Raw genomic sequence first — 17,500 nt, 5'->3', positions numbered from 1 at the left:
TATTTACAAAATTCATTAGACACTGTATACAGTTATCACAAGAACACTTTGAAATTAAAAGTCCAATTAATGTTACATAAAAAATATCTACAATGCTGTATTAGTTAATCTATATATATTTAACAATCAACACAAAAGCATCTCTTGCCTTTTCGCCATATGTCACTTTGGCACAAATTTTGAAGTTTTACATAAGGTTCAGTATATTTATGGGCGGTTTAAATATATCTTCAACATCGATGTCAACTTACATACTGGCACAGACATTCACCTCTCAGTCTCGTGTCCTCAGTGCATTACTCAACCTCATATAATTCGTCAATATTTGTATGCAGTTTCTTTAGTAATTACAGGTGACAAAACCAGCAACTCTGAACCTACACAAATACAAGCTCAAAATGGAACTTTAACTTTCCGATAATTCATTAATAAGATCACTAAAACACTTTGGAATCTTAAGCACGATTAAGCCATTTCATTTATGAGTTTTGCCGTTGGAAATCCAAACCTAAATATCTTTTAAATAAGCAAGATTTTATTGACAGGTTCCCTCAGGTTCCCTCAGGTTCCCTCAAACATCTTACTGTTCAAAGACAATTAACGCTTTTGAACACTGTTCATAATTGCTGACATCTTGACACCTCCTTAACATTCACTTCAGAATCACTTTGTACAAGTTTATTTATGAGGACTAGACAGTTAGATTGTTCTATAATGTCTCTGAGATAAGAATCCCATCTATGAATACCGTGATAAAAAAAAAAAAAAGGTAATTATAATAAATCATGAAACATAATTTCTCTCTCTTCATTTTATCCAATGCGCGTTATGTACTTCAAATCTCAAAAAAGCACAAGAGTCTTCCTATGTATATATAATCTATATAAATTTTTCATACATATCTAAATTTTCAAATAGGTACTTTAAGTTTGCTGACAGCATATTTCACTGAACTGGAAAAGACAATGGGCATTCATAAAAAATTAATATATCTCTCTGAAATGAATATATAAGCAGAACATGCATGCAATATCCCCTATTTTAAATGTCTTATACCTTTCATGACCACAGTACTCTAAGGCAAAATGAGACCAGCAGCATATAAATGAATCTTCATGATGAAACACACACAAGATGAAACAGAAAATGATTACCCTTTTTTTAAGTTTCTGCCTTGTTTCTATCATGGATAGTATTGCTGGGCATCTGAAAGTACTTCCTGAATAATCATAAATTCTCACCTTCATGTCATTATACAGTCTTTATTCAAAATGAATATATATTGTTGTAAATATAATAACTATTCATATATTTTTTCTTCCTGTGTATTCTATAATTCATTTCAATCAACTCAATCTCTTTTCAATAACAAATACCGCTCGGTCTCACAGATTATCAACAAAATAGTTATATCACTCAATCTTATCAAATGCATTTCCATAAAATTCTTCCCTATTAAAGTGTCTGGGATACTTAAACTTGAGCAGACATTAATGCTGTATCTTAGAGATACACAGTATGTTAACTTCTACAATGGTACGGCTTGCCTGACCCTATCAGCACAGAGTAGTGGAATCTACATTCTTCATTAAATGTAAATTTCCAAGTCACATTCGCTGATTGGTTATGAGAATTGTTTGTAAGACCTGTATATCTAACTATAGCACAAAGAATACAGTAGCCAGTTTGGACACTGTTTTTGATTTCATGGATGTGCAGTGAAAAACAAGCTCTTATGGTGCATGGACAATAATGGCAAAGTGATAAGTATTGGGCGGTAAGTTAACATACATGAACAGATAACAAGTATAATACATGCAATAAACATTCTAAAACACAACAGGATCACTCTCACTGTGTTTGAGTATGTAGCTGAGTCTACTGCTCACCCCTTGATTTTCCATCAGATTAGGAAAAGAAGTTTTTATTCTTGAGATTTGATGACATAATCTTAACGATTTTTTTGAGTTTTTGCTCTTGTTGCTGATAGGAAGATTTCAACTTGAACAAAATAATAATCCTCCATATCTCTTCTCTTCATAATGTTAATGGGGAAAGCAAGATGGTGTGGAGTATATAGGTGGCAAAGCTGCTGATCTTTTGGATTTTTCCTATGCAAATGTTCACTTTATATTTGCATGGGAACAATATTTTAGCCCACCTCTCTACTGGAAATTTTTAAGAAAAAAAAGATAATCACTAAAATAATCAACAGAAATAAAATTGTTACAAAGTCTGGCAAAAGCAAAAGTGCTCCTATATACCACAGGTTGCCATCACACCCATTCACCCACTACCTTTAAAACACAGTGCTACACAATCTGAAAGAAGCAACTGGCTCCAGATCCTCCTTACATATGCAAACTGAGTATTGAAACTGAGATGTATTGAGCATTAGGAAGTGTGTATCTGGAACTCTCACCACATGAACAATATCTTGGCACAGAACTGGAGAGACATAGCCAGCACTGAATAACTTCAAAACAATCATTCTTTTCCCAACATGTAGCAGAGCCCCTTAACCTTCTGGTCTGTTTTGTTTCAGAGCCTTAGCAGTGTGGAGGTCAATCCAACTGCAAGCTTGTATTGAGATTCTATTAATAAGTAAATTCTCTGTAACAGTCCTTTTTGTACAAAATCAACATCTATGTGTCAAGGGATGTGGCATCTATATGGCTTTCTCTGCCAAACAAATAAAAATATCAAGCTGTATAGAGGTAACATCTGAAGCTCTTTCATTATTTCCGTGGTTCAAAATAACTTCAACATGGCATCATGACCTATGGTGGGTATTGCACTGGGAATAGCAACAAGCAATAGTAACATCAGACACACTGCTGGTAAACCAACCAAAACCTTGCCACCACACTTTATCCTTGTTGATTTGAATTACACCACTAATTTCCAGAATGTCATGTTTTAACAGCATTAAAGTAAGTGAGCAGCAAACTTCTGGGTAAAATCACAGTCCTAGCAATTCACGAAACAAACAGAAACTCAATTCTCACACACAATTTCAGTAAAAGATCTGAATTTCAGGTGTTTATTTTGTTTGTTTTTTTTGAGATTTCTTTCTCCACCACATCCCAAGATAGATTGGAATAGTTTTTTTTTGCCTTCTGAAGACTTCTTTATCTTAATGGGGAAAACCACATATTTTTCTGGTTTTGTTTTTCATTTTAACAACTCTATCCATATATACACCAACTTAACATAACTAATACCATCACATACTGCTGGGCAAACACCACTACCGGGATCATATCTTTGTACTTTCTAAAGGTGTACCACGTAGGTAACTGAGGGATCAAGAATTAGTAACACCACCATGATTTGCACTAAAATCCTCCCCCCCAATTAACAATGCTACACAAAATAATAGACGCACATATTGGCTGCTTCTCATCATCTTATGCTCCAGAATATTGAGTGAACCACTGCATTCATAAATACTTGGTAACACACAATAAATGTGCTTTTACATATATCATTTAATATCCAGTATTATGGAAGTCTGTTAAGTAAGTTTCTCAGAGTAAGGGAAACTTTGCCTTTGGACTTTGCCTCAGGAAGAGTCTTACACATAACTGAATTATTTTATGACTTCTATATGTTCTTCAAGCCAAATATATTGAATAACAGTGGACTGACTTGAAACATTTCTTATGCAACAATGGAGTAAAACTTCACTAGAAATGATACATGCTCACACGGCAGTTCCTTTGTGGTCTGGTGGCATTATCACTGAATAGGGCTCTTTGCTCTGGGTCAGCAGCCTCTTGGGAGACATAACTACAGGATCATGGAAGGGCAATGAATCCTGAGAAACATAGCCTGAGCTTTGTTTAGAGAGTGATGGCGCTAAAGGAGGGAAGCTTCTTGCTCCGCGGTTATGAGCAATAGTTGCCTCAGATGTATTCGGCCGCGTGGATAACGTCGGTCGACCCCGGGTGCTTTCTAGCGGAGCTGAGCTCACCTCCCGACTCTCTTCAAAATCTTCTGGGGCCAACATCACAGGATTGGCCCAACGGCCCTCGGCCATGTCTCCTACAGACACATAGCCCCCACCTGCTTTTTCGGGCTCCTTGGTGGGTGAAGGCATGGACTTGGCCATGGCAAATGTAACATATGGAGATTTGTTTGTGGGTGAAGTGGTGTTGACAGGATGAGACATAGCATGTGATGGCATGGCTTGCGTGATACTTACATACCCCGGGGAGGGTCCTGGGGGTGGGCCAGGGGAGCCCCTAGCACCTACACGGCAATATGTGCCAGGGGGTAAATCTTCATCTGGTGTACTTATAGATTTATTATAAGTAAGTGGAAGTGCTGAAAGGGATGACTGCCTCTTCATGACACCAAGATCTTCACCTCCACAGTAGCCATGAGCTTGCGACATGGTATCCCTTGCTCCTCCATCCGGTTGCGCAACTGCAACATACCCAGTATTGAGTCGTTGCAAAGATCCAGTCTTCATGTAGGGTGACATTTCAGAAGTGGGCATCTTCTTAAGAGGGAAGTTATGTCTAGAGTAAACTGGGAAGCCTCCTGGCCGACTGTCATGCGGAAGGGTGACGTTGCCTAACATCTCTAGGGGGAGGTTTACACCTTCTGCATCTTGGTCAGGCATACTAATGTAACCTGTTGAGGCTCTCCTTGCTCCCAAAGGCTGGTGAGATGGTGTTCCTAAGGCTAGGCTCGAAGTAGACTGCTGAAGAGACAGCCCATCTTCCATGGACCCCACCGGAAGATTTGGCACCGAAGACACAGACACATATCCCGCACTAGTAATCTGCAAAAATAAATTACATCAAGACACTTATTAAGATGACACAAAATGATAATAAAAACTACACTCCTTTATTATTACAGGTATGTGGCAGCACATGCTAAAAGAAGTATCACATAGTTAATGCTACCTTACAGTACTATATCCAATTTGACTTACATTTTGGGGCAATCCTGGGCGGACATATGGAGGAACTGGGGTTCGGAGCCTGAGAGAGCCTGACTCCCAGTTCTTGGACTCAGGTGGAAAGCCAACCTCCTACAAATAGATAATTTCCACATCAGACATGTTATCCTTACAACACTGTGGCAGGCCTACTAGAATCACTCTCTATAATATTTTTCAGCCCATAATCCTCCTATTATTCAAGTAGCTCATATAATAGACATGCTACATAATTATCCATAAATACAATCAAGAAAAGTCTGGTTCCAGGAGTTCATCTTATCAAGGAAAATGTCGAAAAATATAAATCCTCTTTACCGTTCCAGTCCCAGAGTCCGAAGACTGGGGAACGCGATGGCTGCCAGAGGAGGAGTCCGACTCACTGCCAGTAGAACACCCTGAGGAGTCCACCTGATCATTCTCTGAAGTGCCCGAGTCCCCTGATGGATTGCGGCTCTGACGGGCCTTGTCTGGTATCAGCTGGAAATGGATTGAAGTCATAAGCAAAGCCTCTTCATTCCCCACAGTACAATAATCATTCACATATGGTGTAAAAAAAAAAGAAAAAAAAAAGAAGAAAATAAAGAAAGAAATCATAAGGTAAGGTACAGGACACTCCTTGTTTACAGTCTCGTTGGAGGACAGTAAATATGACAAAATAAAAGGTTACCTTCAAAAGTTGATTGTTGAGTCTTGCAATACGAAAACCAATTTGAGACTTGAATCCATGCATCCCATATTGACCCTTAAAATATGTTAATAAATTATTTAAAAATTGTAGAATAAGATATATTTTAGGATCTTTGCACTTAGAAAATGAAGCTTTAATTACAAAGCAAGAGCAAAGCTTGTTTGCTAGGCATAAGAGAAGTGTCTTATAATTTTGGAAGATAGAAAATCAGCTTTAAACTTCTGTCAAAAACACTATACAAATACTGTTTTCCCTAAATACACGAAAGAACCAATTTTTACACATGTGCAAGGAAATTTTTTTTTCTTTCTTTTTATAAATCTTAAAGACAGACATATGCTGTCATCAGCCGTATCAATTTTGATAACAGGGTTTTTATGAGCAATTTCTTCTTAAACAATGGATATATCTGCTGGGGTATAACTTAAATGAACTAACTTCTTTCGGCATTCATCTGCTTTTTCTTCAGTCCGTTCTAAGAAAATCTCGAAAGCAACCATCCATAACTTCCATCTTTGGAGAATTTTCCGCAAGGCATGAGATGCAACATAGCGGCTTGGCAAGTGTGGCCACTCTAGTTCTATTTCTTTATTCATTGCTAATTATTGTGCAACTAGCATACATATTTCATTAATGTCTTACAATAATGACCAGTGACATTTAATTCCTTATATATCTAATGCTCTCATTAATCCTCTGTGGAATCCCATGCTTGTCTCCAGCTTTGTTATCTTGAATCATCATATAATCTTTATGTATTAAGCATGATCACATTATTTCTTTCTCCTAGTTGCTTCTTTAAATCATTATCTTGTATGAAAGAGAGCATTAGTAATGCATATAACTGCCTATAAAGGACACACTTTCATAGAAAATGCGATGAAGGGGAATGCTTACAAATATATTTATAGGTACTTTGACTACTTTGATAATTCAATATAAGCACAGAGGTGTAACTTGATGCTTTTACCTTGCTAACCCAACTCTGATGGGTATGTCATGTACGTACATACCATGCCCACAGTGAGTTTACTTTATTAATGGTTTTTACACACATATGGCTCCACTTGAACTAAGTCAACAATTATGAGTACTGCCTGTCTCACCTGTTTACCCTTTTCCTTGATTTAGAAAATATTTAACATTATCTTATATTGCTAATGTCTATAACATTATAGTAACTATAATGTCTATAATAAAACAACACTATCGATATTCATAGCATTAAAAAAGAAAAAAAAAAATCCTACCAATTCAAAGAAAGGTGAAATCAGGTAAGGTCACAAGGTATACTAATTGACTCCTTTGTGGCTAAGCACTAGCAGAACCATCTATGTACAGTGATATTTCACAAAAAAAAAGAAAAAAAAAAGGCATCTTCCGGCAGCACTGAGTTAATTAAAATGTAGTCTTTAAACTAACATGCGTGTGCTTTTGCTTGTGCATGTACACATGTACATATTTGTAAATATGCATATTTATGTGTGATGTATGTGTGTGTGTGTGTGTGTGTGTGTGTGTGTGTGTGTGTGTGTGTGTGTGTGTGTGTGTGTGTGTGTGTGTGTGTGTGTGTGTGTGTGTGTTTATCTTAAGGTAATTAAGAAAGGTTTTACACTTATGTGCAACTTAGACTAAGGAACATGTAAACTAAGGAACATGAGCACCAGCATGTGTGGATATGTGTATGTATGCTTTTTTATTCATGCTAAGCCCTTAAGCATGTATATTTTGCCTGAGTGTTATGGCGTGAAGTTACTGGACAGCTGGTCCTTTCCTCGACTCAGTAAACCTCTGGACCAACTTAAGCACTCTTTGAAAAAAGCTTAAATAAGAGTACTTCTAAACACTTACAAGGTAGGTCTGCCATGGGTACGAAAATTAATATAAAGTGTTAGTTTCCCACGTATACATTGCGGACCAAATATCTGATGTGATCACTATTTCACGTATTGATGTGTAACACAAATGCTAAAAATACAGTATTATGGTGTTATGGTAAAAATAAACTATTATGGTAAAACTCATCGTTTCAGTTTTTGCTGTATACTGTATGACATTCCCATTCACTCCCTAAAAAATACAGTGATATAGGCATATATAGAGTATATGTATACCATATATACATAACTGTGTTTATGTGTATGAAACGTATCTAATATACATTTACATGTAGTGAATATATCTTTGAATGTGTATGTGTGTGTTTGTGTGTCTTTATGTACATGCATGTACATCTAAGTGAATACAGGCACACATACTTATTTGTATGTACACTCTGTATGCATATATGTATGTGTGCAGGTGATTTGTCTGCATGTATGTATGTACATATGTATGTAATTATGTCTGTGCATATGCAAGTGTAAGCATATGTAAGTACATGTCTATCTACATATGTATGTATATATGGGTACATATGTCAATATATATAAACATACATATATACATAATGTATATATACATATACATATACATATACTTAATACATATATATATACATATACAAATATGCCTATTCATATGATACTCATACGCATATATACACGTATGTATGCATACACCTACGTACATTTATTATACGATCAATGAGAGAGAAAGGAGATCAGCGGGAAGATATGAACAAAGCAGTCCCTAAAATTTGTCTTTGTCAGCAGTTCCAAAACATAAGGAATACCTTATATTCAGTTGCACTGCACTTCCACCATTAAAAAAACCTGTGAAGCCTAAGTTACCTCCTGGGCCACGATATGCCTTTCAATGTAATCCATTGCTCTGCTGCGAAGAGTTGCTGAGGCATTCTCCAGATGGACATTCTGTCCTTACCCAGGACATCTATCTACCTATCTAACTACTATCTATCTATCTATCTATCTATCTATCTATCTATCTATCTATCTATCTATCTATCTATCAATCTATCTATCTATCTACCCATCTATCTCTCAACTTATCTATCTCTCTATTTATCTATCTATCTTTTATCTATCTCTCTTATCTATCTATTCATCTATCTATCTATTTATATATATATATCTCTATCTCTTTTTATCTATCTATCATCCCTCCATCTACATATACACACCTAAACCACCACGACCCCCCCCCCATTCACCTAATCACCCCCCCTACCCTACCCTACCCTACCCACCCCACCTTCACCCCGCCCACCTCTTGTTCCTCGGGGTTGGAGAAGGGCGTGGCTGACTTCACTGGGATCCTGGTGTCAGCTCCGCCCCAGTCGTCGATGACCTGGTTCTGCACGATCTTGTAGTTGGAGTGGAGGTCATCGTGGGCGGGCAGGCTGGGTCCCTGGAAAAGCCGTGTGGGCGTGAGATGGGCAGGCTTTGGAGGGGTGTGGAATGAGTGTGGAGAGGGTGTGGAATGGGTATAGAATGAGCATGGTATGGGCATAGAATGGGTGTGGAATGGTTGTTGAATGGGTGTAGAATGGGTGTAAAATGGGAGTAGAATGGGTGTAAAATGGGTATGGAATGAGCATGGAATGGACGTCAAATGGGTGTGGAATGGGTGTGGAACGGGCAAGAAATGGGTGTGGAATGAGTGTGTAATGGGCGTAGAGGGTCGTTACAAGGGTCAGTGGTAGAATGAGGGCTGTTTAGAGGTGGGAGGTTAATGATGTTTTTATGAGTGTTTGGGATGATGGACTGGATGATGAGGGAGGGTGGGGTGGGGGGTGGGGGGTGTAGTGTGGTGTGATATGGTGGTGGTACAGTGTGATGGTGATGGCGCGGTGTGATGAGATGTGATGGTATGGTGTGGTGATGGTGTGATGTGATCTAATGTGTGGTATGGTGTGGTTTGGTGATGGCGAAGTTATGTGATGTAATGTGTGGTGGTGTGGTACGGTGTGGTCTGTTGTGTTGTGTTGTGGTATGGTATAGTGATGGATGATTAATCACATAACAGAGAAGGATATTTCCCCCAGCACGCAATGTGAATGAATATCTTGTGATACAAAGAAAAAAAAATATCGGTCTTTAACGAAACAAGAGCTGAACTTACGAGGCCCGTGGGGAGATCCAGTTCGCGGTTCCACTCAAACAAGAACACTTTCACTTTCCTGTTGAATAAAAGAGAGAGAAAAACATATATACAGTCATACAAATATGGCAAACACCTTTTCAAAGAGAAATGAAGAATTTATGTCACAGCAATACAAACTCACACACGCAAGGGTACATTATATACATGCCATTCCTTGTAACCATTCTTAAGATAAACATTTTCTTCTGCCAGGGCAAACTCATACATTCAAACAAGTATGACGAGTCGCACTCTTCTCTATTCATCTTCCAATTTACTCGTGTGTGTTTTCTTCATTCCTCTCATTCTTAAACCCTTCACACGTCTTTTTAAAATAACAAGTCTAGGAACCAAGATTTGACACCATCCAACATCTTGATGAAGCCGACTGTCACTGTCTATAAGTGAATAACGAGCCTCGTGTGGTTGCGTGTGGTTCGCCTCCTCCACGCGATCCTGAAGTACCTGGCAATGATCCCAGGACGAACCATTATCATCAACCAAAACATCTACAAGGATCTCGTGAGAAACTCTTTTTAATTCCACCGCGCGCTTCTCGGAAACGCCTTGACCGCATCATGTTCTGTTGACATATATATATCTTTCTGACGACGGGGTCAGAAGGGGCCCAGTGCTCGAGCCAGCTGTTCCGGACCGCCCCTATGCTGGACACGTGGCCCTCAAGCCCATTCACCTCATGTGGTGGTTAGGGAGGAACACGTTTTTTATTCACACTTACTTCTGTCCAAAGGAGCCGATGGCGACGAGGGAGACGGTGGCGATAATGCACACAACGGCGATGATGAGGATCAGCCACCACGGCATGTTAACTGAGGAGAAGAAAAGGAGAACTGGTTACCACCTTCCTTTGTTTGGAAAAAGAAAAGAAAACGCTCGATTAATTAAAAACGCACTGCTAAATAAGGATGGTGTGATTCATGCGACAAGCGATACCCATCTTCTTGGAAACAATGCCACATACGTTTTCTCTGGAGCCAAAAGCGTGAAAACCTACCTATGCCTTACAATTCCATGTGATAACAAGGGCAAAATAAAACCTTCTTTGCTACAGATACGAACGCAATCCTGATAAACGCCGAGTGAATGCACAGCCTCTGAATGAAATCCATTGTGACTCCATCCGGCGAGAGGAAACCCCGCTAATATTCCCCTCAGGAGCGCCGTTCAAAGAACCCATTCGCGGAACTGCCCCGGAGCGAAAGGGGAAACCTCAGGCCCTCAGCCCCTCTCTCGGAACTGAAGCCACAAACGCCCGTCACGTCAGACCGGCCAGGAGCTCGGGCCTTCCACAAGGAGATGGCGGCGCCGGCCGGTGATCTCAACGGTCGCGGCGGAGGAAAACGCGACGAAAGAAGCAGTTCGAAACAAAGGCAGCTCGCGGTGCGCGCCGGGGAGCCGGATGGCCCGGTGATTCAACAAACAAAACGGCCTCCATCTCCTCCGCGGTGGGAGGCAGAGGCTCCGAGAAATACGATTTAGACAGGATGCCCGCTGCCGCCCACAGCCCAAGAACAAAGCGTGGAGCGGAGGCTTTGGACACGAACCGCACCTGAGGTTTCTTTTGTCCGTGTCCATGATGTCGCCCTGACGGCTTTATCAGCGCCGCTTCACGCCGTCATCCTTCATGGAAAGCGAGCACCTGCGGCGACACCCTCTCGCCGACACCGCGCCGCCCCTGCCTCTCTCTGCAGCCTCCAGGGCGAGGGGCTTAACGCCTCAAAAATTACACTTTGCAATGCCACATCACGCAACGATCTGTACCAAAGCCCCGAAGATAACAATCCGTTTCAGAGGCAGGCAATTGTATCTGGAAGTGTGTATATATATAGCATTTATAAATACTACAAGTACCCATATACATAAAATACATACATACGAATAAACACACGCACACAAACTCTTCCGAAGCGCAGCCCAACATTCTCCGCGTCAGCCATTTTGGAAAGTTTCCGGTAAGGACCAGCATGTCGTGGCGAAGGAATTAAGGCTAAGTCATTCGGCCTTGGCTCCTTTCTTCGTGACATTCTCTCTCCCTTTTGAACAACGAACTTGTTCACGTTCCTTTGTTAAATGAAGTGTGAGAAATGGACTCGGTGATTATCTTTAAATGCCAAGAAAGATTTGAAGAAGTTGTAGTCGGATGACCAGTCCTAAATCATTTCATTCGGAAATATCACTCTTTAAAATAAAATGGTCAGTAAATAATACACGAAATGCCTTCCCAGGTAAAAAAAAAAAAAAAAAAAAAAAAAAAAATCCAACAATCCTTCACATGGATAAAAACCCTTTCCTAATCCCCATCCCTACTTCGCCCTTTGAAAAGAAACACACACACACACACACACACACACACACACACACACACACACACACACACAGAAACCCTCCCCAAAGGCACACGGGATTCCTCCAACCCCTTCCATCCTTCACGCACCCTCCATGCCAAAATAAACCGCCTGACGAAGACCAACACAGAGGCGGAGGCAGGGGCCCCGTCCCGCCCTCCGCCCCTTGAGGAATCGGCGCGGTCGTCATATTTCGCAGAACGGCCGACAGGCGTGGTAATGAGAAAGAACATAGCGAAATTTAGATGGATGGTCAAAAAAAAAAAAAAAAAAAAAAAAAAAAAAAAAAAAAAATATAGAAAAGAAAAGAAGAAGAAAAAACGAGTAAAAAACTCGTTTCAAAGAGTTTGAATTCCGCGGCTAAAAGGAAGACACAAACTTTGGATGATGTTATCAGTCGCGGATGATGTGCACTATGCCATCCATTATAACGACTATGAGTACACGTCGGCGAGGAGATTAATGAGGCCGTAGTGCAGGAAGGGGTCGGCACTGCTCTCTCACCCTTCTGCAGAACACACATGTACAGTGAACAAAATGTATTGCATACCACCGCCCTGAGTAAGAAGCATGACCGCGAATGAACGAAGATAGTGAGATTTCAGAAGGCAACCTGTGAGTGATATCATATGCAGTATTTCATAACAGCGTCGTTCAAGCATTGCATGACTAAATATACTTCGTTACTTAACTCCTCGTAAGCTCGTCACAGAGAATCCTATGAAAAAATATAAGGAGTTGTCTTGTTATGCTTCTAAATCTCATTCCTCCTAATTATCCTCATTGCTGATTTCTTGCTCTTTCTTTTATATCAAATAACACATCCGAAATTTAACAAAAAAATAAACCCATGCCTGAAGATCAAACTCGTTAAATTCTTTTATCCTGCCTCCGTTCTACGAAATCAGTCAAATGTTCCGCCTTACTACCCATTATGACCAATCACATTCAAGGGTTCCACGAATAGCCAATTACCAGACACTAACAATGAAAGCCCCGCCCCTTTGTATTCCAACAGCCAATCACCGAAAAGATTCTATGAAGGGCCATTTGTACGCAGACGTTACATATGGGAATACATGTCCAAATATTTGTTTTTTATTCTATGAAATACTATCAATAACGTCTTACAGGTTGCTCTTCAGTAAACAAATAATTTCCTTTTAGTGAAAAGCAGCACCACACACAAAAAAAGTCGACACGGATGAAATTTTAAGCCAGTTATCTTCTCATATTTACACCGGAAGTTCTAGTATAGATTACACTATTTTCCCGGATTTCTGCGTCGTAAACCCAATGCAGTGTGTAGACAAGAGAGAGTGGATAAACAAGAGAGAGGCATGCAAGAGTAAGAGCCAAAGGAAGAAGAGGATGGATGATCTGCGTAGATATAACAGCGAGAGAGAGAGAGAGAGGGGGATGGTAGAGCTGGTTAAATCTAAGAATAAAGGAAGAGACATCGGAGGAGGTCTGCGCAAGATGAGGAACCTAAGAAAAAATCATAAGAGCCTAAGAAGAGCATCCTAAGAAAATCATCGAAGGCCTAAGTAAGACTGCAAAGGCAATGGGAGAGAGACAGGCAGATCTTCGCGTGACCAAGAGCCAAAGGAGAGGGATGGAAGACCAGCAGGACTAGGAGCCCAATGGAGGGTTCCCACCTTCAGGAGGAGCGAATGCCCCTTGCCCAACGATCTAAACAAAGAACCTCTGTTAGTACAATGGAGGCTGGAGTGGCGGAAAATATCACGTAAAAGCAAAAAGGGCGTCATATTCCTGGATCTGTGCACACGGACGGCGACTAAATTCCCTGAAAATACGGTCATTGTCGAGGCAGGAAACAAGATAAGGCAACAAAGGGATTACGGGACGCACACAGTCGACGGCCACAATGGCGGACTGCTGCTCGGTTAGACCCCGTTTGCCAGTCGTCTTTCGCCTCTCCCGTAGATGGGGCGCCGTTCGTGGTAAGATCACAAGGGGAATGGGTTCTCGGAAATCTTAAATGTTGCCTGATGAGAGCTAAATAAAGCACAATGAATAAAAAGTGCAAGCGGAGGCTGCACCGTGTCAGAGTATCAAATGCTAATGTCTGCCAAGCGCGGGGCATTGTTGGACCAACGGAACAATGTGACGCCCAGGTCTCCAAAGGGTTGCCAATGTCAGTGTAGACCCTCAGACTATCAGTTATTGCTGTCGTATCCCACAGCCTTGTACCTGCAGGTCAGTACATCAGCATTGTTTTCGGTAAGCTTCAGCCTTCCATTTGATCCCCGAGAAAAATCAGATGGAAATAAAATCTTCGATGTTCTGGAGATCCCGACAAAAGACCCGGTCTTGGTAATGGTGTTGCCACTTTCTCGGAATAATCCTGAGGTGAGAATGACGGCGGCGTAACTAAATACCACACACGTGGCCTCCTAAAATACCATTAGCCCGTACATTATAACATAACCTTTCCTTTTCCTCGACGTTTAACAATATTAGAGGAGAAGGTGGGGGGTAGGGGAGGCGATGACGAGGAGCAACGTCCTCTCTATTATACGAGCCGTCGCTGCGCCCCGCTGACGAAAATTTATTAAGCGAACGAACTGTGATAATTGATGAGTGCGTAGCCAGCAGGCGTGGTAAATAGACTCGGGGGAAGGGACGAACGCCGACTTCTTCGCCTCGGCCTCAAGCAGACACTCCGCACCGGCCGCCATAATCCTCTTTCCGTGAACCGCCCGCCGCCATCTTGAAAGGGCAGCCCATGTCACTAATCTTATTTTCATTTAATTCATACTTAACCTTCTCAGCTGACTGGTTCTCGGAACTTATCATGCGGAGGGAGCGGCGATGGAAGGGTCGAAATAAGCTGCGCTCGTGGCCCCTACTCAAACTTTCCTGTGGCGTCGAGTGCCCGGATGGGGTCGGAAGGCCCTCGCGGCGTGCAGACTGGAGTGGTAGTCATTAATACTTCCTTCCCTCCTCCTTTCCCTCCCATTCTCTCCCTTCCATTCCCTCCCTTTCCTTCTCTTTCTCTACCCTCTCCTCCCCCTTTCCCTCCCATCCTAATCCTCCCCTTCCCCTTCCCCTTCCCCTTCCCCTTCCCCTCCCCTTCCCTCCACCTCCACTTCCACTTCCACCTCCACCTCCACCTGCACCTCCCCCTCCCCCCCTCCCCCTCCCCCCCCCTCCCCTTCCACTCCTGCTGATTTCACAGAATCGCCCGCGGCACCTCCTGGTGACGGTAATAGACCATATCTTTCCCGCCCCGCCTCGCGACTGCAATTAATCACCGCGCAGTCTACATTCCTCGCTGGCCTCGAGTAATGGCGGACGGCGAGTACCAGGGGTTGAAATATGGGAATAAAGGGCAGGGGTTGACTCTCAGGAAAAGCCGTTCTTGTTTGCTTTTCGCAGTCGTTATTGCCAATTTGACGATCTATCCGATATTACTGGCATTTAGTGAAACTCCATACCGGCTAGGAACGTATTACGATTTGTAAATAAATAAGAGAAAGGGGGAAGGAAAGGTGAATGGATGGTTATAGCAATGAAGAAGGAGAAGGAAAGGAAAAGGATAGGAGAAAAGAGAATGGGAAAGAGAAAGAAGGAAGAGAGAGAGAGAGAGAGAGAGAGAGAGAGAGAGAGAGAGAGAGAGAGACAGAGAGACAGAGAGACAAACAGACAAACAGACAAACAGACAAACAGACAGACAGACAGAGACAGAAAGAGAGAAAAAGGCAAAAAGAAAAAGGCATTAAAACAGAAAGAGAGATTCGCCATTAACCTAGCGACGCCCCCACTCCGCCTGAATAACAAAATAACACCCTCTACAAGTCCCTCTTCCCAGAAGATATCCAGCGCCCTTATCGTCCCCGCCGCTCCCGACGCCGTGCCCACTACGTGCCCCATTCCACACGCCAGCAGAAGTGGGCAAAAATATCAGCTGCGCATTCTTATTGCTGGCGAAATCATATCAGACAGAGAGAGCTGGGGTGGGGGGGGGGGGGGGAGAGAAGGAGTTTAGAGGGCGAGGGAAAGGGAGGGAGGAAGAAGGGACTGTATAGGTTTTCGAAGAAGATGACAAAGACACGTTAATAAAAGAGTAAGGGGGAAGGTTACGGAGAGAAATGGCGAGAATATGCTGGCTTGTCTTTACGCACATGTGTACATGAGATCCCCGATGTACACATACATTTCATATATTACTCATGCACATTGGATGCGGGTGAGCGCGCTAATGAGAGAAAGAGAGAGAGAGAGAGAGAGAGAGAGAGAGAGAGAGAGAGAGAGAGAGAGAGAGAGAGAGAGAGAGAGAGAGAGAGAGAGAGAGAAAGGCGGGGAGGGGAAGAAAAGAGAAGAGAGACAGAGAGACAAAGACAAAGATAGATACAGAGACAGAGACAAAGACAGGCAGACAGAGAAAAGAGAATGTATACATAAATTCAATTAAACGCCATTTTTCTTTTCTTTACTGATAAACAGAGATAGGCAAATAACAGTAAAAAGAAGTAAACCTCATTCCCGACCATAAAAACAAAGAGCGACTGCAGTTACTAGGTATCCTTACCCTCGTCCAGTATAGAAAAAAAAGAAAAACACACACAGACTCACACACAAACAAACACACACACACACACACACACACACACACACACACACACACACACACACACACACACACACACACACACACATATATCAACGTAAATTCCATGGAAGCCAAATCCTGCCTCGCATGTTACCAAGAGGAAACCAGGGAACCGTTTTTTTGCTATTAAACAAACCGCACCAATAATGCAATGCAGAACAAAGAACAAAAACAACAATAATTGATATTTAAATGAGTAAACAAAAAAAAAACAGAAATATAATAAAAAATAATAACAATATTTGTTTCAAACCCAAAAAGGAAAAGGAAAAAAAAATGGCGACCTTCCACCCGGGCATAACATTAACATGCGGCGGCGCGGACAGACACCAGACTCGTCGCAGGGAAGGAAGCCTGGCGTGAGCGGTAGTAGCCGTGCCCCTGCAGGTCTTCCAGGAACGTCCTCCATTAAGTTAAGCGCGCAAGGGGCCCTACAGACACGACCACGAAGGCGTCGACGGCGACTCTCCTCGCCTGTTGATTTGCCGCCAATTTCAACATTTCAAATACTCGGTCGCAACGGGTCCGTTCTTTCTTTTTCTCTTTCTTCTCTCTCTCTTTTTTTTTTCTTTCTCGTTTTCCTTGTCCTTCTCTCTCTCCCTTTCTTCCTCCCTCTTTCTCTCTTCCTCCTTGCCCTCCCTCCCAATCCCAACTCCTCCCTTTTTCTTACGCACTTTTGTTTCATTATTTCCTCTTCTCGCCCTCGTTACACGCCCTTCCGGCAACCCTTCCTTTTCTCTACCCTTTCCCTTCCTCCGTCTTATATTTCTCTGTTCTCCTTTCTCCCGCACAAAGACAACAGGGGGGGG

At 41.9% G+C, this 17,500-nt stretch overlaps 1 protein-coding gene across 1 annotated transcript in view; it reads right to left on the bottom strand.

The window, feature by feature from the left end:
* The window catches only part of LOC125044198, a gene marked incomplete at its 5' end in the record, with an annotated part of 58,261 nt that overhangs the window by 831 nt on the left and 39,930 nt on the right, over positions 1-17,500 (bottom strand). The window contains 7 exon segments of the mRNA XM_047640693.1: positions 1-4,792; positions 4,949-5,047; positions 5,273-5,434; positions 5,625-5,699; positions 8,814-8,954; positions 9,669-9,726; positions 10,429-10,519. The exon segment at positions 1-4,792 is cut by the window's left edge and continues 831 nt beyond it. Of these exon segments, the coding sequence (XP_047496649.1) occupies positions 3,707-4,792; positions 4,949-5,047; positions 5,273-5,434; positions 5,625-5,699; positions 8,814-8,954; positions 9,669-9,726; positions 10,429-10,519 (1,712 nt within the window). The 3' untranslated portion in view covers positions 1-3,706.

Source organism: Penaeus chinensis, chromosome 35 (assembly GCF_019202785.1).
Source record: "Penaeus chinensis breed Huanghai No. 1 chromosome 35, ASM1920278v2, whole genome shotgun sequence".
NCBI lineage: Eukaryota > Metazoa > Arthropoda > Malacostraca > Decapoda > Penaeidae > Penaeus > Penaeus chinensis.
Note: the sequence above shows the minus strand (reverse complement) of the source record. Positions and strands in the feature narration are given on the sequence as shown.